The 24,428-nt window shown below is 41.3% G+C and overlaps 1 protein-coding gene and 1 pseudogene across 1 annotated transcript in view; one reads left to right on the forward strand and one right to left on the reverse strand.

Moving 5' to 3' along the window:
* The window catches only part of COL11A1 (collagen type XI alpha 1 chain), a 352,651-nt gene that overhangs the window by 229,535 nt on the left and 98,688 nt on the right, over positions 1-24,428 (reverse strand). Inside the window, exon 5 of the mRNA XM_061633852.1 lies at positions 15,122-15,250. Within this exon, the coding sequence (XP_061489836.1) occupies positions 15,122-15,250 (129 nt within the window). The remainder of the gene's footprint in view (positions 1-15,121; positions 15,251-24,428) is intronic.
* Positions 3,102-12,690, forward strand: LOC133386472 (tigger transposable element-derived protein 1-like; annotated as a pseudogene).

Genomic DNA, 24,428 nt, shown 5'->3' on the forward strand with positions numbered 1-24,428 from the left:
CCACTCTTTAATGGGCAACAATGCTTCAGGTGTCTTTCACATCACATGCTATTTGATTCTTTTTAATTGCAAATACCAGGAATTGAACTTGGGACCTTCTGCATGGAAAGTCTGAGGTCTACCAGTGAGCAATGGTTTCTCTCCAATGTAGCTTGGGGGCAGTTAATCTATGGATGGTTGTGATCATATTTGGAACCTGCCTTTAGGCAGGTTTTTCAGTTTTACCCTTTAGTTCATTGAGCCTTCTGATTTTATGAAGGATCAGAGTCACAGACAGTTTCATATAGGAGCCCTTGGGCCTCTAAGCTCTTCCATACTGCAGAGACATCATGCTCAAGGCCTTAGAAGTCTTAGCTACAATGCAAATAAAAGCCACAGCAAGGACTGAAGTCCTAGATGATGGTGTTCATGTGTAGCGGACTGGAAGGGTGGGATATAAATGAATGAATGAATGAATGAATGAATGCTTGCACCCACAGAAACTCCAGTTTTCCCTTGTACCCAACATCCTTGGACACATAGACAGGAGCTTCTGCCCCAGCTTTGGCCTTTCTTTATTTTGCCAGGAATTGAGCTTTTTCTGCCTTTCTCAGTGGGATGGAAGTGAAGAGTGCCCCATTTGTGACAAGAACATTCACAGCAGGATTTGGGTATCAAAGTTCTATCACATAAGAATGTCACTGTTATGACCCAAGGCCTCAAAGCTCAGTCTGGATCTAAACTGACCAGCAAGAGGCAGACGGCTAAAATCCAGGAAAGGAACTGAAGGCAAATTGTATTATGCTTCCCATGTAACTTCAAAAAAAAAAAAGGTGAAGGGGAGGGAACTGTCCAAGCTCCAGTTGCAGAAACAATTTGCATAAAGTTTCTTTTCTAACATGACATCAGAAGTGTGAAAACATATTTCCCCTCCTGCCACTTCTTTAGAATGTCTGATGTTACAATAAAGCTATGTTTTCCTAATAAAGATCCATTCGTAATCATTATTGCACACGGATGGGTGTTTTGATGCAAAGTTCAGGGATGAATAAAACCTGGCATTCTTTGATGCAACACTACATTTCCATTATGACCTCATGCATTCTTTACCAGAAAGAGAAGCCTATTTGTATTACACAACTTGATCAATATGCAGTTCCAATGAAAAGAACTGTTTTTTTCATTAGATGCATTTTAGAAGAAGCAGTTCACCAACGTAAAAAGGAAGAAGCTGAACTGTAGGGAATTTTCCAAGCGGGGGAAAAAAATCCACCTTGTTTTGGAAGTGTATTTTTTTCTAGGTATTGCAAGGGCAAAATATTTTAAACTTTTGAATCAACTTTGCTTTTGAAAAGAGTTCCAGAGGATGGATTTATTAGAACCAGGCTTAAGACAGATGACAATTTAATAGACGTTTTTAAGACGTGCCTGGATTCACTAAATTCAAAATAGGCAAGGTTTATATATTAGTTCAGGAGTTTCCACATTGTGGTCCGTGGAGCACCAATGATCGATGAGATTTGTAGCTGAAGATGGGAGATGATGGCACATCCATTACATTAAATATTCACATTGATTTTTGATCGTATTTTTATTGCTTCTTTTATTTCTTATATTGTATTTTATTGTATTACATAAAATACAACATATAAGAAATAAAAATAGAATTTAAAAACCATGCAGCATCTAGCACAACACATTACACTTGCTACAATGGGCAGAAAAAGCATTAAGTAGTCTGCTAAGTCCCTTAGCAATTTTCAAGTATTCCATGGGGGGAAGTACTCGCTCACAGGTGATAAGACAGCATGTAAAGGAGGGGATGTCTTCCAGCATGTAATGAGTGTAATCTTTGAGGTGTGCACACACACTCAAGAAAGAGGAAGAAAGGATGTCTGAGCTTCCTCACAGAGTGCTTGCTCCTCATATATTACATTATGGGTATGGTGGAGAGAAACAGCTCAAGACTGCAAGCAGGATCACAAGGTTGGCAAGTGTTTGAAAGTGATCTATATGGAAGACTGCTACAACAAAGTACACCTTAATCAGAATGTTCATCTCCCATCTCTGCATAATGAAATTATGTACCTGCCCAGTCACTAAGATCATCGTCAGAGGCACTCCTTGTGCCACATTCTGCAGATGTCCATCTAGGGACAACCAGGAAGAAGGTCTTTTCTGTGGTGGCACCAATATTCTGGAATGACCTTCCTGCCCGCCACCAAAAAAAAATAAGGCATGCACTGACTTGGACACAATATCAGCACATACTAAAAGCTATCTTGTTCACTGTGGCCTTTGCCAGATGTTAATTCAGAATAATGTTACAGCACTGTAAGTACAGGCATACCCCGCTTAACGTCACTTCACTTAACATTGCCTCACTATAACGTACATGCTCCATACTCCACCATACCCCACTTTAGCATACATGCTTCGCAATAACGGACACTGACGGAACTTGCGTTCCACGTGCCACGTGCGTTGTGAAGCGTCATCTTCTTAGCGATCTGAGCGATCTGAGTGGAGCGACTGAGCGATCTAGCAAACTGAGCTGCTGCTGCCTTGGAGACAGAACCTTTTACAGTACTGTAATCATTTAAAGATATTTTATTTTACATTTAAGTACAGTACTTTACTTTACAGTACTGTAAAGAGCGATCGGAGCTCTGCCTGCCCTGGCCTAGGTTGGTGGCGGCAGTGTGTGTGTGTGGGGGGGGGGCACCTCGTGCTTTTTAGATCCCCCTGATTTCATTTTAGATCCCCCTGATTTTATTTTACTGTCCCATTTTATACCTCTCCCTCTTCATTGTCCCATCTGCTTTACTGTAATTGTTTGTGATAAAAAATAAAAAATTCTTTAGATCACCCTGATTTCATTTTATACCTCTCCATTGTCCCATTTTATACCTCTCCATTGTCCCATCTTCCTTTCCTGCTTTTTCTCTCTGTCTCTGCCCATCATTAGTTCTGGCTTTTGCTACTGCTGGCTTGTGACTCCCAATAGCGTGTGTGGGGTGTGTGTGTGTGTGTGTTGGTATTGTTTTCCCTTGCCTTCAGTACTGTACAGTACAGTACTGTACAGTATTACAGTACAGTACATAATGGCAGATACAAAGAAAAGTTGTAAATCTATCACCTTAGATATGAAGCTTAAAATGATTAAACTGTCTGATGAAGGTGTTTCTCAAGCTGAGATAGGCCAAAGGCTAGGCTTCACTCAAACGACAGTTAGCACAGTCAGGAGGAGCAAAGAAAAAATTATTGCAGAAGTTAAGAGTGCTACGCCAGTGAACACAACAAAAATTAGAAAAAGGGATAGTGTTGTTGCAGATTGGAGAGACTCTTAATACTTTGGATAGAAAATCAGACTGCAGCCAGGTTCCTGTAAGCCAGGCAATGATTCAAAGTAAGGCCTTAAGCCTATTCAATGACCTGAAGGCTAAGAAAGGTGAGGTAGTGAAGGATGCTGAATTTGTTGCAAGCCATTGATGGTTTGACAGGTTCAAGAAGAGGTCTAACCTACATAACATCAGAGTGCAAGGAGAGGCAGCTGCTGCAGATACGAGGCTGCAGAAAGCTATCCACACGACCTTGCCACAATTATTGAAGAGGGAGGCTACTCCAAAGAACAAATTTTTAATGTGGATGAGACTGGGCTGTTCTGGAAAAAGATGCCTGCAAGAACCTTCATCGCCAGAGAGGAGAAAACAATGCCAGGCTACAAGCCAGCTAAAGAAAGAATAACCCTTCTGTTAGGTGGCAATGCCTCTGGTACCTTGAAACTAAAGCCTATGCTAATTTATCGTTTGGAAAACCCTAGAGCTTTAAAGAATTACGTTACAACTAGACTTCCAGTGCATTGGAGGTCTAATAGAAAAGCATGGGTGACTGCAGCCGTTTTCGAAGATTGGTTTGACACCTGCTTTGTACCAGAGGTGAAAGCCTATTGCAGGGACAACAATATCCCTTTTAAAATTTTGCTCCTTGTAGACAATGCTCTTGGCCACCCTCGAACATTAGATGAACTGAACCCTAACATTCGAGTGGAATTCCTACCACCGAATACCACCTCACTCCTGCAACCCATGGATCAATGTGTCATAGCCACCTTCAAGTTGAACTGCTTGAAAAGAACCTTCAGCAAGTGTATTGCAGCAATAGCAAATGGAGAGGGGACAGGGCAAGAAGTCCTAAAGAAATTCTGGAAAAGCTATAACATCTTGGATTGCATCAAAACTATAAGAGATGCTTGGAATGACATCAAGGAAACAACAATGAAAGGGGCCTGGAAAAAATTATGCCCACAGTTATTTGATGATGTCAAAGCCTTTGAAGATCCTGTAGCTGATGTTACTGAAAATATTGTAGAGATGGCAAGGCAGTTAGAGCTGGAAGTGGAGGCAGAAGATGTTGCTGAACTTATGGCGTCCCATACTGAACCCCTCAGCAATGAAGATCTTCTTGAACTTGAAGAGGAGAGAGAGGAAGAAAATGTGCCAGATGAGGATGAGACCATGGAACAGCCTGAAGGCCTAACTTCAAAAGTTCTCTTGGAAGCTTTCCATCATCTTGATAGCGCCATGGCTCTTTTTGAAAAGCATGATAGGGACTTTGAAAGAAGTTCCAAAGTCAATGCAAACATTTCGGGGGCTTATGCCTGTTACAAATAAATCTACAGGGAAAAGAAAAGAGCTACAGTTCAAACCTCCTTAGACACATACTTTCTCAAAAGGCCAGCAGCAGCACCCAGTCAATTTCCCAGACCATCAACATCCACTGATCCATCTCTAGCATCAACATCAGCCCCAAGCCCTACTCCTACTTCAGGTAGTCCATCCAAGTCGCCAGCAAGAAAGCGTCTAGCCCTTGACGACTCGACTTATGAAGTAGAAGATATGCCCTCTCTTTCATCCTTCCTGCAATACATGTAAATTTTTGTTCATCCATTTCGCATCTGCCAGCTGACATTAAAGGTAAGCTTACTTTATTTTATTTTATGTTTATTTTAGTTATAAATGTGTTATTTACATCAGTTATGCCCATATATGACGACTGCAGTGCAGTACATGCATCAATAAGTGAAAAAAAAGTAGTGCTTCACTTTAAGTACATTTTCACTTTACATACACGCTCTGATCCCACTGCGTATGTTAAAGCGGGGTATGCCTGTATTCTTACTGATTGCTTGATTAAAATTGATTTTCACTATATTTGTATAATTTTGTATTGTATTATATGATATTACTGGGCCTCACCTTGAAATGCCCTCATAACTGGCTGTATATAAACATATTTATTTATTATTTATTTATTGCATTCATATACTGCCCAATAGCCAAAGCTCTCTGGGCAGTTTACAAATTATATGAATAAATAAACGATAAAGCATGCTGTAAGTTAATACTTGCATGTGCCTGTTTTCTGCCATTTTCTATGGTGGGGGGAGGTCACACATTAGGGATGCTTTAGGTTTTCAATCTTCACAAATTCCATTACTGTCTGACCTGATCTATACATTCCAGACTAATGGGCAGATTACAATGTACTATCTATCAGATTTCACATTTCTACTAATGTTGTGACATAGCTCAAAAACATTAAAATCCATGCAGAAATGCACATTTTGACAAAAAAATACAACTGTAAATGCACATTTTCATGCTTTCTTTAATTAAAAAAAATCAGATTAATGTGGAAACAGGCCAAGAAAGACTTATGAGTGAGCACATGAGGAAGTGACATAGACTGCAAGAAGACTGATCTGTCCATCACTATAAGGCACCCCAGGTGAACAGCCTGCTGCTATTTTTCTCTGTGACAATCTACTCCAATCTGGTGCCCTCCACATGCTTGGACTACAACTCCCAACAGCCCCTGCCAGCATTGAGAATGGGCAAGGATGATGGGAGTTGTAGCCCAAAACATCTGGATAGCACCAGCTTGGGGAACAGCCCAGGACAACATGCATTTATGATACCATTTTCTTTCTAATTTAAATAGCAACAATTTTATGGATTGCTTCTAGAGTTAATATTTGCCTCCTGTGTTATCTTCTTTTTTTTAAAAAAAAAGTTGCAAATAATAGATGCTACTGAAGTATGGAAATATTTAGAATTACCAATGGATTTTGGGTTCTGTTTGAATCATTATGAGCTGTGTCAGAATGTCCAGGAACATCTATTAGTGAACAAAGTCACCCAGCATGCTAAATCCTAGATAACAGAGCAGACAGGAGGCAGACTTTGGTAAGCCTGAACTAAAATTGGATCAGAACTGATGGGATTCACCTATTCCTACTTGCCTCAGACTTCAGGAAAAGAACTCTAAATAGTTTCTGAAAAAGGAGCCCCTTCAGCTGATTGCCTCCCTCCTATTCCATGTAGCACAACTTAGGGGCAAACTCCTTATCAAATTAAATCATTTGAGGTAAAGCTGCATTGACGAGGTCGGTTCCCAAGGACTGTACAAAAATCAATGGTCCCTGGAATATTTATGAGTTTCATTACTCTAATTGCCCTCGGGAAATACACTAAAATGCTTTCCTAACTAGAAAGTTTATTATCTCTACAGATTTCAGCCCTACAGGTACAGCTAAATCCTGCAGGCCAGACATGAAAATGGTGCCTCATATGATCTGTGTCTCTAAGGAAGCAGAGATTTAGCAAGTCAGCTAGTCCATGCAGGAAAAAAATGGGCTCAATTAGCATTGCATTTTTTAAAAAAAAAAACAGCGCACAGAGTCCCTCAAAAGAGCTCGGCTAGGCTTCACTTGGTATCTTCACTTCTTACAAAGTATTTCATTTAAAGGCATCTCTTTTATTTCTCTCGCATAATCCTTGCAATTGGGACACAGCCAAAACAAATGAAGCAGAGCTCCCATTTGGGAGCAATTTCTCCATCTCGAGTCAGGCTGTGAGATTTATGAGGCTGTGGGATACTGTTCCAAGCAAAGAAATGAAGGGCCTTTGCTATGAGGCCTTTTCAAACCAGACTGGACTGCGCTCACTAGAATATATTCTACGGGGAACAATCCAGCTTTGAGTAAGCCGGGGGGATACATGACTAAATAGGTCTTCCCCCCCCCCCACATCTCTGACTTCTGAAATGTGGCTAAATGTGATTTGTCTGGACACAGTTCAGTGCATTTGAGTTTACAGTGCAGAGGGAATATTTACAAAAGTCAATGCTGAGATTTTTCAAAAGCTTCTAAGGGAGAGAGAGGTTCACATTCAAAAGGCTGCTATTGTTTTATTTAAATATTAATATTTAACATTTTCAATGTACCAAATTTTTAAAAAACAGCAATAAAAATATTCTACTAGGGTGTAGGGGAGGAGAATACAAAAAAACCAAAGGAGAAACAAAATAATATATATATGAATGTGCCTAATCATTTTTAACACTGTTTAGCAAATTTCATAGTGCAACTCCACAATGCGTGAAAAAGTACATCCTTTTGTCTGTCCTAAACACTCAGGTTCACTGGATGACTCCAGCAAGACAGAAAAACTTCTATCAACTTTCTCCACACTGTGCATAATTTTGGTTGCCCTTTTCTGCACCTTTTCTAGCAATATCCTTTTTGAGGTGAGGTGATCAGAATTGAATACATTATTCTAAATGACATCCCACCATAGATTTCCATAAAGGTATCAGGTATTGTCAGTTTTATTTTTGATCCTTCTCATAATGATCCCTAAGACAGAATTTGTCTTAATGGTACCACTTCTGAATTCCTTGTCAAACCACAATTTATCTGGTTTATACAATGATATTTGAAATGTGCATAGCTCTGCAGTAGCATGAGGCAAAAACTAAATTCTCAGCATGATGGCCTGCCATTAGCAATAATTTTTCTATACACAGTTCTTATCAAATAATAGTCAAATAACAAATCAATGAATATTACTTAATTCTCATTCAATTAGTATCACTCAAAACCTCAGTTAGATTCATACAAGACACAGATGTGCAGAAACACATGCTTCTACTTTTTACACATCACCTGTAAGATGTAAAGCCGAGACTCATCAATCTGGCATGCACTGAGATTCATAAGTCTCAGGTTACCCAGGAGCTCATGAGTCTTCCTGGATCCCACTTTGTGCATTAGCACAGAAGTAAGCATTTAGCTTGTGGACTCTGGGGAGGTAGGGAGGGCAGCCCCTTAGTACATCATCTCAGTTAGCCACTGCAGTGGCTTATATGGGGAATGGCCATAGTTCAGTGGCAGTGCACATGCTTTGACTGTAGAAGATCCTACCTGCATCTCTAGGTAGAACTTAGAAAGACCCATCTCTGAAACCCCCAGAAGACTACTAGCAGTCAGTAACATTGAGCTACATTGACTTTTTGTAAGAATACAGTCCTTACTGGCACTCTCTGTTACAAAATGCCACAAGTGGAAATATATGGTACAATCCTCTTCCATCCTTCCTTCATCTCCTACAAAGACCCTTCTCCATCACCGACTTCTCCGTTACCTATCCCCTTCTCTTCACTGTATGAGGACCACACTGACCAAACAGACGGATATCCATGGCTAACTCCATGGCATATGATAGTATTCAAGGGACAGGGTATGTGTGTTTTAAAAAAATGAAGTTTGCTCCTCTGAAAATCTGGAAAAGATTCTATGGATTCCCAGTCACCAGCACTGTAGATAGATAGAAAGCCTGCACTCTGGCATAGATTACATCAAGCACATACAGCTTGGCAAACTAAACTGAGCTGGTGAGTGCCAACAGGACTGTAGCCGAAGTGAGTCCACCGAGGAACAAGAGGAAGGCATCAACATGCTTAGGAGATGCTCAAGGGGTGCAAAAGTTATACAGAGATATAGATACACACACATCCTAAGGGAGCACCAACAACCCAAAATCAATCCAATGAGGGCTGAGCATGTTCACTGGTCACAGAATGCTGGTGAGGGCCTTTCTGAAAACTGGAAGAAGAGGATGGCATGGAGTATCCTAGAAAAACGTGTGACTGGCTGGCTGGCTGGCTGAGACCATAACGAGAAGCACTCTACCCTGCAACCTTATGTTACAGATAATAATAATAATAAACTTTATTTCTACCCCACCCTTTTTCCTATAGGACTCAGAGCAGCTTACAACTAAAAAACAACACCATTAAAACATACAGAAATATACAATTAAAAATAGAATTAAACTATGAGAAAAATTAAAACCATAAAACATACGTTAAAAACAGCGGACAATTTAAAATAATAAAATCATATACTATAGTCACCAATCCTATGACACTTAATCCTGGTCGTTCTCTATCCCAAATGCCCGTTGAAATAAAACAGTCTTTACTTGTCGCCGGAAAGATGGCAAGGAGGGAGCTAATCGCACCTCACTTGGAAGAGAGTTCCATAGCCTAGGGGCGGCCACCGAAAAGGCCCTATCTCGTGTCCGCGTCATATGTACTTGCGAAGGTGTGGGGAGCACAAGAAGGGCCTCACCTGAAGATCTCAAATCCCAGACAGATTCATATAGGGAGATATGATCTGTCAAATAGCCTGGACCTGAGCCGTATAGGGCTTTGTAGATCAAAACCAGCACTTTGAATTGTGACCGGAAACGAATTGGCAGCCAGTGGAGCTGTTGTAACATGGGAGTTGTATGGTTCCTGTAACCAGCACCGGGTAACACTCTGGCTGCAACTCTTTGTACCAATTTAAGTTTCCAAACAGTCTTCAAAGGCAGCCCCACGTAGAGCGCGTTACAGTAGTATAAGCGGGATGTAACCAAGGCATGCATCACCCTAGTCAGATCAGGAAGCTCCAGGAACAGGTGCAGCTGGTGCACCAGTTTTAATTGGGCAAATGTGCTCCTGGATACAGCAGTAATCTGGGCCTCCAAATTCAAAGCTGAGTCCAGGAGTACACCCAAACTGCGAACCTGAGACTTCAGGGGGAGTGCGACCCCATCCAGCACAGTTTGAATCCCTATTCCCTGATCTGCCTTCCGACTGACCAGGAGTACCTCTGTTTTATCAGGATTTAATCTCAACTTGTTTGCCTGCATCCAGTCCATCACTGATGCCAGACACTGGTTTAGGACCTGTACGGCTTCCTTGGCTTCAGGTGGAAAAGAGAAATAGAGTTGAGTGTCATCGGCATACTGATGGCACCAAACCTCTCCCAGCAGTTTTATGTAGATGTTAAATAACATGGGGGACAAAACTGAACCCTGAGGGACCCCATAGGTCAATGGCCAGGGGGTCAAGCAGGAGTCCCCCAGTACCACCTTCTGGGTTTGATCCTCCAGGAAGGACTGGAGCCACTGTAACACAGTGCCCCCAAGTCCCTCTCAGCAAGGCATCCCAGAAGGATACCATGATCGATGGTATTGAAAGCCACTGAGAGGTCCAGTAGAACCAACAGAGACACACTCCCCAGTTCTCTGCGTAGGTCATCCACCAAGGCGACCAAAGCAGTCTCTGTCCCATAGCCAGGCCTGAAACCAGATTGAAATGGATCCAGATCATCCGTATCATCCAGGAATCTCTGGAGTTGGGCAACCACCACACGCTCTATTATCTTGCTTAAAAATGGAATATTGGAGACTGGCCGGTAGTTACCTAGTAAAGAGGGATCCAGGGAGGGCTTTTTCAGCAGTGGTCTTATAACTGCCTCCTTTAAGCATGATGGAATTCTGCCTTGTTGTAGAGAGGCATTAACTACTCCCCTGACCAGTCCCCCTCTGGTACTTCTAATGAGCCAGGAAGGGCAAGGGTCCAGTACACAAGTGGTGGCACGCGCCGCTCCAAGGATCTTGTCCACATCCTCGGGCAGAACAAGTTGAAAAGAATCCATTTTAATTGGACAAACAGGCACCAAAGTTACATCCGCAGAGACTGTATCAATTTTAGCGTCCAAGTCAGAGCGAATCTGAGCGACTTTGTCTGAGAAGTGCCGCGCAAATTCTTGACAGATGCCAATTGTCTTTTCCTAACTGTGTTGGATTTGATTTGATTTTTGTGTTTCTATTCTTGACATTTTCCAATGATGGGGCCACATCTTGGAAGCATCTGAATTGTTCATGTAAGCTGCAACATTTGAGCCATGTGAACAAGACTAGAGCAAGCAGGAACACTGCATGAGCAGGTGTGGTAGTCCACAGCTCAAAATGGCATGTTTCCATGCTTACCCAGCAATGGGAGTAGCAATGCGCCTGTTTATAGAAGTGAGAAAATGCCAAGGGACATTTGGGGGAAATCAGAACTTCTTTAATGATACATTCACTTCCCCAGGATAAAATCCAAGAGTGGAGCACAAATCACTTGGTGGGTTAAGGGATGTGTTTCACAAAGAAGTTGGTATATGCAGGCGTGCACACAGACAGATAAGTAGATAGATAGAGATGGAAAAATATAGAAGCCAGACATATTTTTCTAGAAGTCAGCCTGCAAAGACGGAGAAACAAAGACCTGTCTCAGTGAGAGGTGAAATCCTGTGCTTGTTGGTATATTCTGAACCCTCCCATATATTCTTCAAGGCAGTGTTGCTCAATCCTACTTTGGAAACCACAGCCTCTGACCTGGGAACCCCTCCTCTAATGAGGAGCTGTTGACTGCAGTTAGGAATAAAGTAGGAATAAGTTTTGTCCGAGGATCTCAATATCCCTTGGGCTCCACTCCATTTGATTTTCAGAAGGAATTCTTTTGCCACACACACTGATGAAATCCTTTATCTGCATTAGCTACAAGCCATTGCAATTAAAATGTATTCAGTAAAAACAATAGAGAGCAAATATACAACTTAATCAGATTTCCTGCTAAGATTCTAACATTTCTATAAGATACCAATCAATAGAATTAGTGTATCCATGGTCCCACATGAGATGGATAAGTAAAGCTAGCAATAAAACACTATACCACCATTTGCACTCTTAAGGAAAATAAAATTTAAAAACTGAGAATCTTGTGAGGCGGGGAAAGGGAAGAGTTACTTTTAAAAAATTTACTGATACTGTCGTGTGTTTTTGTATGTGAGAAGACAGGAAAGGTAAGAGGAATTTCCCCTCACCCAGTTCGAAAATAAAATCCAGAAATGTAATGGATCCCAGCATTTTGAGTTACACTCTAGTGAACATATCCAGAAAAGACAAACCTCAAAGAATTAGGCAAAATTCAGCAGAGGCAAATTCCATAATCATATATCTGAGGGAGGATTAGGAGGTCCCAACACAATACAGGACACATGGGAGGAGAGAATGAAACTGCTTCCTTCAGCAACCCAGTCATCAAGGCCAATTTTTAGCTGCCAATTGCATTTTTGTACCCTTTTACACATATCCGTGACCAACAAATTTTGTACACTAACAGAATATTAGTCCAAACCCTCTTTGTGCCAGGCTGCAAGGCAACCGGCTGTCCCTCTGCCAAACATTGCTAGCTCATTGGCCTCCCATCAGTTGCTGCCTGCGGAGTGATGCCAGTGTCACCCTGCTGATGTGGAGCTCCCCTTCCACCCGCCAAATGTGCAGACAGGTGGAGGTGCCACCAGTGGTATCCCCGCCGGCGGCAGCCAGCAAAAAGCCCCCAAACAGGGCTTTCCATATGTGGAGTGAGGACAAGCCACCCCAGGAGTCATTGGATCCTGAGCAAACCTTTCTGCATGATCACACTGTCACAGCTATCTGTCTGCGCCCTCTCCACCTGCCACGCACAACAGGGCTGCAGATGCAGTGGTAGTCCTGCTTCTTCTTAAAGCCTCAGTGTGCTGTGGGATAGGTTAGAGTTACACACTTTGTTCTCCCCTCCCAAGTCACCACAATTTTCTGTTCAAGCAATCTGTAGCACAAACTGCAGCTCATGCCAGTGAGCTAAGAAGGGTTTCAGTGCCCAGCAAGCTTCTGTTCCCAGTCTGTTTTTAAAAACTCCTCATAGTAATAATGGAGTTTTATGGGGACCATACTCCCTCCCATCCTCACTCTGTTCAGAGGAGCTGCATAATAATGGCTAACATCAGTTCTGTACTGCTCTGCAGCAAGATAATAAAAGTCATGTTGCCATAGTTGTGTTAGAGGTGAGCTGAGATCAGATCCCAGCAGAAAGGCACTAATAGTGACCATCCCATCCTATCTCATTCAGAGGTCAAATATGCATGCACCCAGTAGAGATAGGGGAGAAATTCGATTTAGTTCGCACTGAAAGCTGAATTTATCAAATTCACACTTTCTGAAACATGAACAGAAACACAACCAACCTTTGACATGTGCACGTAGCCAAATTTTGCAATGCAGTTTTCCCAACTATACAATGTTTTCAAATATGCATATGTTAGGAGAAAGTGTGCATAAAAATGAATATATAGTGAAAATGACATAATAAAATGCAATAAGTTAGGGGGAAATGCTTGTAAAAATGTGTACCTTAGGCAAAACTGCATACAAAATTGTGTTTAGTCGATTTAATTCTCACTAAAATGCTGGAGAATTTTCATGACAATTTTTTTTACAAAAAATTGCCAGTTGCTCCAGAAACATAGAGAACTGAATTCAACATTGGGAAAATGAGAAACTGAGAACACTGGAATTGACAGATCCTTCCATCCCTAGCACCCAGCCACCCACTGCCTCATGATACTCACTGGAAAGGATCTGGGCTCTTTTACCTCTTGGTCACCACTCAACAGCAGTGGCCAGTGTCTACCCATTGCATCACCTCCCAGGCTACTTCTAATTCCTGCTTAATAAATGACATTAAAGTGTGCACTGGGAGCATGTGAAGGATCAATTCTGAATCTCTCAAGGCAGATAAAAGCCATTTATGTTGGGCAACAGAAATCACAAGCACTTACCCTTCTAAGAAAGAGTATGTTTTAAGTTGGACTCGACTGGCCTTATAGGCCCCTTCCAACCCTACTATTCTGATTCTATAAGTAATGTTTAGGAAGCCATTAAAATGGAAGAAACTTGAATAATATGAAAAGTTTCAGAAGGTGGGCTTTATGAGGTCTGGGCACAGTCAATTATAAATACACTTGCAACACCTAGAGTATGAGGATAATGTAAATACACTTGAGGCTCAGGTAGCCTCGGTGGCACGGAATGCATTCTACCAGCTCCGGCTGGTAGCCCAACTACGACCCTATTTGAGCAAGGAGCATCTTGCCTCAGTTATCCATGCTATGGTAACCTCTAGATTGGACTACTGTAATGCACTCTACGTGGGGCTACCTATGAAGACGGTTCGGAAACTTCAGCTAGTGCAAAATGCTGCGGCCAGAGTTCTCACTGGGACAAAGAAATTTGACCATATAACACCTGTCCTGGCGCAGCTGCACTGGCTACCGATATGTTTCCGGGCCAGATTCAAAGTGTTGGTTCTTACCTATAAAGCCCTAAACGGCATCGGACCGCAATACCTGATGGAGCGCCTCTCTCGCTATGTACCTACCCGTTCACTACGCTCGACGTCGAAGGCCCTTCTCCGGGTCCCAACCCATAAAGAGGCCCGGAGATCAACAACTAGATCTAGGGCTTTCTCGGTGGTGGCCCCCGAACTATGGAATGCCCTCCCAGACGAGATACGCCTGGCGCCTTCTCTGTTATCTTTTCGGCGCCAGGTAAAAACTTACCTTTTCGCCCAGGCTTTTTAAATTTTGTAAATTTTTAAATATTTTAATTTAACATTTTAAACTTAATATGATCTTAATTTAAATCTCAATGGCAATTTTATTAATGTTTTATAATTGTACTATATATATATTTTTTTTCCACACTTGCTCATATTTTAATTGTGATTTTATTTGTTGTACACCGCCCTGAGAGCTTTCTGCTATAGGGCGGTCTAGAAATGTAATTAATTAAATAAATAAATAAATAAATTTAGCTAACAAAATGAAATTCTGGATTAAATTATGAAATTACGTATACAGTGATACAGGTGTGTAGAATCAGATTCTTTTATGGAAAAAGTGATAGTTCACTGTTCTTTTAAACACAATCTACAGAGAGCAATGTTAGGCAGCATTTTAAAAAGCATTTGAGAGAGATGGCTAAGCACATGTATTAGTAAGGAAAGCGTTCTCTTTCCACTGTAAACAAATGCTCTGAGAACATGAATCCAGAATACCCATTAAAAGTGCAATAAATCTAATAAAACATGACTCATTACTCACCTCATCAACTTGAGGTTCTTGAGCTTGGGGAGCATTGGGCACAGGGGAATCACAGTCTGGGCTATAATGTTCACAATAGTCGTAGGCTACTCTGGGATCTCCGATAATCAAGAGCTGCTGGATATCACCCTGTTGGGAAACAGAAGAAGATTATAAATTAGCAACCATTTCAGGTCACGGGGGTAATGAAAAGGAATCCTTCTCTGCAAAGCAACCCTGGTTAAGTGAGGTGCATTGAACAGAAGTTTAATTATTCTGCAATGCCCATTAATGTATCAGAGTAATTTATATTTGTCTGTTATGGCTTCAACATGACTTGTTAATGGGTTTTGTTGTGTACAAATAGGTGTTTCATTAGGAGGTGAAATCATTTTGTGGCAAGAGCCAAATGTTAAAGCCTTTATGTACACGATGGTTGCATGCAGGCTGCTGCTATCTTCTTGTGATTTAATAAATGGTAACAATGCCACTCATCTATTATCAGACAAAAGGGATGAGTGGAGAGGCAGCTTTGATGGCTGTCTCTTTGGGTGTGTAGAGAGTTTAAGCAATCGCGTCTGCAGTGAGTCAGCAGCCATATTAGTGTGCCAGAACCTGTGATAATATTAATAACTGCCAGTATGCCACATGTAAAGCTCGCTTCACATTAACCTTTCTGCATGTGGTCATATAGCCATCATGTGAAGGAATGTGGCAGTGCACATCTACTCTCCGAGATGGGATGAACCATTAAATAAAATTAAATAATAAACTGGAGGCAGGGTGGGGTGAAATACAACCAATACAGATTATTGCCTTGCAGAACCGAGGCATGGATTGCACTGCTGTCCACAACCAGTTTAAATGCACTGACTCTGTGATAGATTGTGGCCATAGTTGCAGCCAACCAGTAACATCCCTATTGCATGTTAGGTTAGAGAAAGACGATAATTTTTAAGAGAGCTGAAAGTGGCCTGAAAGAGCTTTTGCTTCCTATGGTGTACCAAGGTCCAATATTTTGAACTGAAAGAGTACCAAAAACTCCTAACCCTGTTTAAAGGAAGAAGAGAGCGCGCACCATAAACAGTAATCCTTCTCCCACCTTCAACTCCCCATTCAAAAGCTATGATAAAGATTGACACACACACCCCGCCCAGTGTCTCAGGCATATTAATGAATTTTCTATTTGCATATTAAAAACAGTCCCACTATGACACCAGTAAAGCAAAGAAGAAATCAACCCCATGGCTGTTATTATGACTTGTTCTGTATTTATTCCTCTTGTTAATCGAGCACATAGAAGACTAATGCTTTAATCTTATTTTACTTACGCTAGTGCAATTGACTCACAGTTATTCCTATTACCCTTTCCCCCATTCGGATGTTTTATAATCTAATAATCATCCAGATGCAAACAGACAGTACTGTACAATCACGCAGAAGATTCCTTGACTTTAATTACATTTGCTTATGAATATTGCTTTGAATGTTCAAAAGTGACGACTTTTAACATAAGCATTCTTCCCCCACCCCCACCCGTTCGTTCACATTCATGTATTGCTTCACAAATGTACATGAATTGAACTAGAAAAGCTACAAGTTTTGGCTTGAACATTTCATCTCTTTTGGAGGAGCTATAATTCCTGCTCTTTCTTTTCTGTGCTGTCGCATTTTTATTCACTGGGAACTAATCTAAAATTCCTAGAGGGCATAATCCAGGACACTTTCCTCTGCTAGAATTTAAATTGGCACATAAAGTGCGCGCATCCCTATGTGCAGGTTCACACATGCATGTTCATTGCTTGATGAAAACAGGAAGGTTCACTCACCATCACACATTGGAAAAATGCTTGAGATGATCACAGTACACCTGTACAACATGCAGGCTACCCTTTACACTGAATGTGTGCAGTGGTAGTGTCACAATTATGTATCGTGACCCTCTCACATTCTTTCAGCTCATGGAGGAGTTTGAATGAACTCCCCTCATTGCATCAAGCAATGGCTTCTACAGGTAAGGGGTCGTTGCAAAAGTAACACAGCTGATAAAACTTCTGTATTGTCAGACACCCCCCTATCTGTGCTCTGCTGTCCCATGTGGAGAATCTTTGAGGCTTTTCCTTGCAGCCACATTCACAACGCTGCATGAGTAGATACCTTTTAATTTGCATGTTAAAATAGTCTACACTAAGAACCCCGAGAAGGACCTCTGTAGGACTCTTTATTTAATGAGCAAGTTCCAAGGCCCTTTGCATAGGTTGAAAAAAATACTGGAAGGAGAGAAGTCACAAAGTCACATCAGCAATCTCTGTTTCTGCTGCCAAGAGACACAGTAGCAACACCACCCACCATTGGTGCATTCAGCCAACGTGTGAGGAGACTTTATGCACATACTGATGTCTGCCCATAGTGGGGGACCTAGGGCCAGCGCCTGCTCCCATACAAAAGAAGAGCAACTCACATGTGGCCTATGTGGGCAGTGGGGGAGGGTGGCCACTAAGCGTACCAGCAGTGTGGCAAACCTGTGCAGTTCTGCTACCCTGATCACATGTTCTATCAACGCATGGTGGGGGTCATCTGAACCCCTTATTTACTACACTCATGTCAGACAACTTATTTATTTTATTCAAATTAGATTTCTGAACCGCTTTTCATTTTTACAACCCCAAAATGGTTTATGACATATAAAGGCAATAAAACAATCATGAAAAAACCTGTAGCTATACAGTATGCCCACTTCCTGTCCTCCCCTTAATTTAACTGCTTCAATATAACACCAATTTAACTGCTTCAAATATAACCCTGCCAGCATTTCTATTACAAATTCCTAAAAAAAACCCAACAACAACTAGTTGAGCCTTGAAACATATGCTAAACTTGAAGAATAAGTCCTCCCCTCTCTTCTGGAGTAAGTATCTCTCTTCTCTGCCACTAAAATGGAATTTGAGTGTTTCACTATTTTGCTAACACAAGGGACAGCCAATGTGGTGCCCTCCAAGTGTTGTTGGGACTCCAGCTCCCATCAGCCCCAGCCAGTATGGCCAACTGTCAGAGATTATGGGAGTTGCAGTCCAAAACATTTGGAGGGCGCCACATTTTATTCATTTATTTATTTATTTATTTATTTATTATTTTATTTATATCCTGCCCTTCCTCCCAGCAGGAGCCCAGAGCGGCAAACAAAAGCACTAAAAACACTTTAAAACATCATAAAAACATACCTTAAAATACATTAAAACGAAACAACTTTAAAAACTTTTTTTAAAAAGAAAGTGTTAAAGACATCGTAAAAAAGGGTTAAAAAATATATATATTTTTCTAAAGTTAAAAATTCCAACACAGATGCAGACTGGGATAGGTCTCAACTTAAAAGGCTTGTTGAAAGAGGAAAGTTGTTGAAAGAGGAAAGGGACACATGGGCTGTTCTAACATGATAAAATGTCACCTTTCAAAATAAATGAAATCTGAAAACATCTTACCAGAGATACCAGTAACCACTAGGGTTACAGATATTAGTAAATTTATAAAATAGATCAATGGTTTGAAAACTATTCTGGTCTACTAAAAAGGTGCCCTGCTTAACTGGGCAGTTTTCAAAACACACACGATCATTTTTAAAGCAAATAGTTACAAAAGCTATAGATGGCAAGTTCTCTCTTCTCCATGCAAAAGCAGGAGAGAAGCCTCCTCTAAGATGATACCTGCTGGGCGTCTAGGGATGTTGCATACACCCAATCAAAGCCACTCAAAATAAATTGGCACGTGCAGTTTAGTTTTCTGAAAAGCCGTGAGGGGCTTTTCAAGTAATCAATCTGCACTTGACAATGCCAGATTAGCTACCATTCCCCCTTCCCTACTTCCTCTAAGCACGCGCACGCACACACAATCTTGCCTGGAGGAATGGGTAGCAGGCAGCAGATGACTCTATTTAGCACAAAAGGGGCCCATGGTGACTTCTCCTTGGGAGCAAATAAAGCACAGAGGGCCTTCCCCACAAGGGGTCATGTGGGCTTGACTATGCCCACTTTGCAATTTTTGAGCATCCCCACATCAAATAATTGTCCCGTCCCTATGCCTGAACAACTGTGTATTCTCTTTAGAACTATTTTCCCTGTCTCTTATACAAATATATGCAGATTTAATGGACTTGCATTTTCTTAACTAAGTGACAGCAGTAGTAACTACAAATAAAGATGTCAGACATCTCAGTTTGCAAGGCATTCTTTTGATACAGTTCCAAATATTATTATCCCCCAGTAGTTTTGTGTTAACATTTACCTAGCTCTGTGATGTGCTTTTATATCTAATTGATGGCTATTTTCTACATGGACAACAATAATACCACAGCTGAGATCACCGATACATCTGAGAAAAGTCTCCAGTCATTTCTACTGCCATTATTTACTCAGGGCCAAACCAGATGTCATGGTGGCTGTTCTGTGTGCTCAAACAGAACCTTTCCCAATCAAAACAGAAAGATGGTGGCTGGGTGTGAGTGTTGTTTCATTTATTTATTAAATTGGTACCCCGCCCTTCCTCCCAAAGATGGAGCAAAAGGGGAGAGTGTGCAGGTGAGGAACACAGAACCCTCCCTCAATGAACCCAAAAGATGGAAGCAACAATATTTCCTAAAACAATCCCCGTAAGTGGCTCTTTTTCTAATTTTGCTTCCCTCCATCTGAGTGAAGCAGGAGGGTGGGAGTGAAATGGAGCAAAGAAACGCAAAGAAGAAAGTTCTTATTTACCTAGAAATAGAACAGTTTCTTGCAGTGCTCTGTCTCTCTCTCACACTCACTCACTCTCTCTCTCCTTATGCTTTGGGATCCTGTCCAGCTTTGCTCCTGTCCAGCTTCACTCCACGCTCTTTGTCTTGGGTGAAAAAAGCAAAGACCCTGTAGGACTCCATAGCTTGGACTGCCTGCTGGGGCCTTGTTCTTGTGCTTGAGATGCTCATATCCATCAGCCTCTGCACTGAAGCAGCTGTTGGGTATATCCCCAGGGGGAATCGCCTTGCAATCACTCTCTGTTTAGTTAGGCAGTTGTATTTATGAAAGCCTGTTGAGGCTGGGCTGCCTGGATGCTGGATTTTGCTGTGTGTTGCACTTAAAACTGGAATTCTGGCAAGGGCTCATTCTTGCTTGGACCATGTGTTTGCAAGAAGCACACAGGGTCTTGTTACGGTTTGGCACCACACAGAGAAAATTACTTAAAGCTGCTGCTGTTTCACTGGCCACAGCTTCCAGACCCTCCCTTCTGGGACCAAAGAATTGGGAATTGGTCAATAAACATCCACATTTGAGTAAGACTGCAAGGGTCACATTCTGGAGCTCAAGGATTAGGTGATACACATATTTAAAAGTGAAGACAATGCTGGCTATTAGATGATTCCTCGTCTGTTATCTCTGTTAAAACTTTTACAGCATTCCATGTCACTCCCAGCTGATACACCACATTTAGAGTGGCTTCAAATAGGGATTGAGGAGAAATTTGATTCAGTTCACAGTTAAAGCTGAAACTATCAAATGCACACATTCTAAAACAATATGAGAACTAAAACACAGCCATCCTTCAAATTTAGCGCTTATCTGAATTTTGCAATGCAGTTCTCTAACCAGTGTTTACAAAAATGCATGTATTAAAATGTGCATAAAAATTAATATATTTGTAAAAATAATATACCAAAATGCATTAAATTAGTAGAAATTGCTTGCACAAATGTAGACATTAGTCAAAATGACACATAAAAATGTGGACATTAGTCAAAACGGCACGCAAAAATGTGTTTATTAGGAGAAATTCACAATAAAATGCTGATGAATTTTCATGGTATTTAAAAAAATGCAAATTGCTGAAGAAACTTACAGAATTTAAGTTTAGAAAAAATGAGAAACAGAGAGAACCAAATCGGGCAGAGCCTTCCATCCCTAGTTCCTGACTTTATTCAGCAATTATATTTGCCATGGGTACAACTGGCATTTCCCACACTGAGCACATAAACTGTGAATGGCAAACCTGAGATTTGGACACTTAATTCCCAGTTCAGACTTCTAGGCAAACAATATCTACCTGTGGTGGGGGCCACAACATGGTCTCAGGAATGACATTTGCTATGAGTCAGGTTATCATGCATACAAAAAAATCACTCTGAGGATGCATGTCTGATTTGGACATTGACAAAATGGAACTTGTAAAGGGAAAAGTGACCCGGATGGTGAGAGGTCTGGAAAGCAAGTCCTAGGAGGGATGGGTATGTTAGCCTGGGAAATTTAAGGTTAAGGTGGAACTTGTTAACTGTCACAAACTTGGTTACTCCAGAGGGCAGGACTTGAAGGAATGGGTGGAAATTGCACAGAGGAGCTGATTGACAGTGGAACAGACAGACTGCACTAGGAAGTTGTGGGCTCTCATTTGCTGGAGGTATTTAAGGAGAGACTAGATGGCCATCTGTCAGGGATACATTATTTATTTATTTGTTTGTTTGTTTGTTTATTTATTTATTTCATTTGTATACCGCCTCATAGCCAAACCTGTCTGGGCAGTTTACAACAATTAAAAACATTAAAAACAAATATACAAATTTAAAAACACATTTTTAAAAAGCAATTTAAAAACATTGGTTGCATCATGCATTGTAGATCTTGCATTCAGCAATGGATTGGACTTAGGGATGTGCTAGAATTCTGCCCAATTCAGACTTGGTACTGAATCTTCTATTAATTCACTTATTCTCTATCATTGCAGATCAGACTTTTATGCAGCATTTTCCCTCAGCTATTTTTTTTAAAAAAGATCTGCCTCTAAAATATTAAGAATGATAATTTTATCAATATTTCCTTTCATTTATAAATATTTCCTTTAAAATTATTAATATCAACATCAATATTGTGGGGAGGAGAAAAAAAATGGATTGGTAAATGCAGTGGCTAGTTGACAAAGAACTCAAAACGATACGAGCCTTTTAGGTCAATAGAATGCTTTCGAAGCAGAACCAGCCAACGGATCCCATCCCTAGTTGGACTAGACGAGTCTCCAAGGGTTCCATCCAACTCTATGATTCAATGCCATTTAGATAATGCAGAACATACATGATCCCAAGGTCTGTCACATGGAAAGCTTCCCATCAGGATTTTGCAGCAGCTGTGGCTTTTGTTGGTGGATTATGACACTTTAGGCAGCAGGTGTTGTACTCAGTGTTTGAATGCTCTCCCACCTCCACCCCCGAAAAAAACTCACTGCTGGACATACAAAATTAGCAGACCAGCGAGAAGATTCTAAGCTAGGCTTTCTCCCTAATACACTCATTTTGAACACACTGGGAACATTTATTTATTTATTTTCACAAGTGGAAGCACTCAAAAATCTACCACCCCACTGGGAGTCCGATTCAGAAGAGTCCGGCTGTGATGCGGAGCCAGTCATACTAGGGCTAAACTGGACATTGACACTAACTGTGTGAAGGCAATTAAGGTGCACATTAAAAAAAAGTTCAACTAGCAGCTGCAGGGGAGACTAAGTAGGAATGGAAGGCCACAGGGGATGAAGAGGACGTTCCCCTTCCCCTTGGTCCTGATGAAAAATCAGCCCCATGAAGCCTGTATTTGTATTGGGAGTGAGTGGGGGGGGATTTTTGTTGGAACCATGGGGGATAATCAAACTTAAACTCACTCTCTCTTCTCCCCCCAATCCCCTGAGGCTGCTCAGCCTTTTGTCAGTGCTGTTTTTAAAAATGTCACATTTCATTTGTACATTTAATATCACATGTAACTGTGCTCTAAGACTAGCCATGGGGCTCCGCCTCAATCGTTAAGAGACAAATAGAGACTGTTAGTGGCACTAGGGTTGAAAATGGAAGTTCCCTACAGTCTTCACTGCTGCCCCCCTTCCCCAAACAAGCCTACCCTTGTGGAGTAGGGAATAGTGGCACGAAACTGGTAGGCCTCGTCTTTAAGGCATAGAGCCTCTTCAACATGATTGGGAGCCTACATTGAGGCCAGAATGCTTGGAACTTGTTGTTTCCAGTGCCTGCCGTCCCAATTCCTTGAATTAGGAGGCACTGGAAACTGCAATCCCCATGCATCCCTCCTACCGTCTTGGCCAGCAGTTCCCTCCCTCACTGTGGGAAGAAGCTGCTTGGGAAAAGGAGGACCAACAGGGAAGGAGAGCTGGAAGCCAAGTCTGTCATGAGCTGAGCCCAAATTAGGAATGTGTTGCAGTAAACGTACCACTTTCACAAATACCTCCATTCTTCACAGTGGTGACAAAATTCTCCAGAGAAAAGTAGTTCAAAGCACCTGCCATCAAAATGTCAATACACTATAACTTCAGAGTGCGAAAAAAACCTGCATGTTTGCATCAGCTGTGAACAAATACCTATGTATGAAGCTAGAACTAACTGCTCACCTGCATAAAAAATGTTGAAAGCCATGAATATGGAATTTAGCTCATTCAGGCATCTAGGGGATAAACTTTTTGAGGGGCAGTTGCAGAGAAAAAGTATAACAACCTGGACCATTTAGGAAACAGTGGTCACATTTGGGCCATATATTTAAAGCACTATTATACCACTTTAAAAGCCAAGGCTTCCCCCAAAGAATCCTGGGAACTGTAGTCAAGGGTGCTGAGAGTTCAAATAGGACAGGCTCACCATTGCAGACATTCAGCCCCGACATATGGGGGGCTGCAGGAATGGTGATGGGAGCTTGCAGGATGGGGCTCATCCCCTCGTGCAGTTAAGAAAACAACTGAATAGGGCTGCAATGACATGGAACCATGAACACAATGCTACTTATTCAAAGTACCAGGTAAGGAATCTCCAGGATTAGGAATGTGCAGAATATCCTGCCTCCAACAAAAATGATTGCCCTCTTTTTTAAAAAAAGGTGTTCTCACTATAATCTTTGCAGTGTGCACCATTTTCCCCTGTTAATTTTTTACCAATCTTGCAACTATTGCTAAAACACTTTTTCATTTATAATTTTGGAAAAAAAATATGAGTGAAATGCTGCTTAAATGAAAGACTATTATGGCACAATAACACATGAAAAATTAAAGGGGGGAAACTTTCTGGTCACTGCCTTTATGGCCTCATACTTTCCCCAGTAATTAAACACTTTTAATCAGTACTTCCATTTTAAAACAAACATTAAACACTTTGGCTATTGACATTTCATGGATAGCAGTGGACAATCATACAGCCCTGGGCTCCTGCTGGGAGGAAGGGTGGGATATAAATCAAATAAATAAATAAATACAAAGGATAAATTATTTAAATTATCTTTAAGGACTGCTCAGATAAACCTCACCCCACTTGAATGGTCACTCGGATGAA

The sequence above is a fragment of the Rhineura floridana genome, chromosome 6, assembly GCF_030035675.1.
Source record: "Rhineura floridana isolate rRhiFlo1 chromosome 6, rRhiFlo1.hap2, whole genome shotgun sequence".
In the NCBI taxonomy this organism is placed as follows: Eukaryota; Metazoa; Chordata; class Lepidosauria; order Squamata; family Rhineuridae; genus Rhineura; species Rhineura floridana.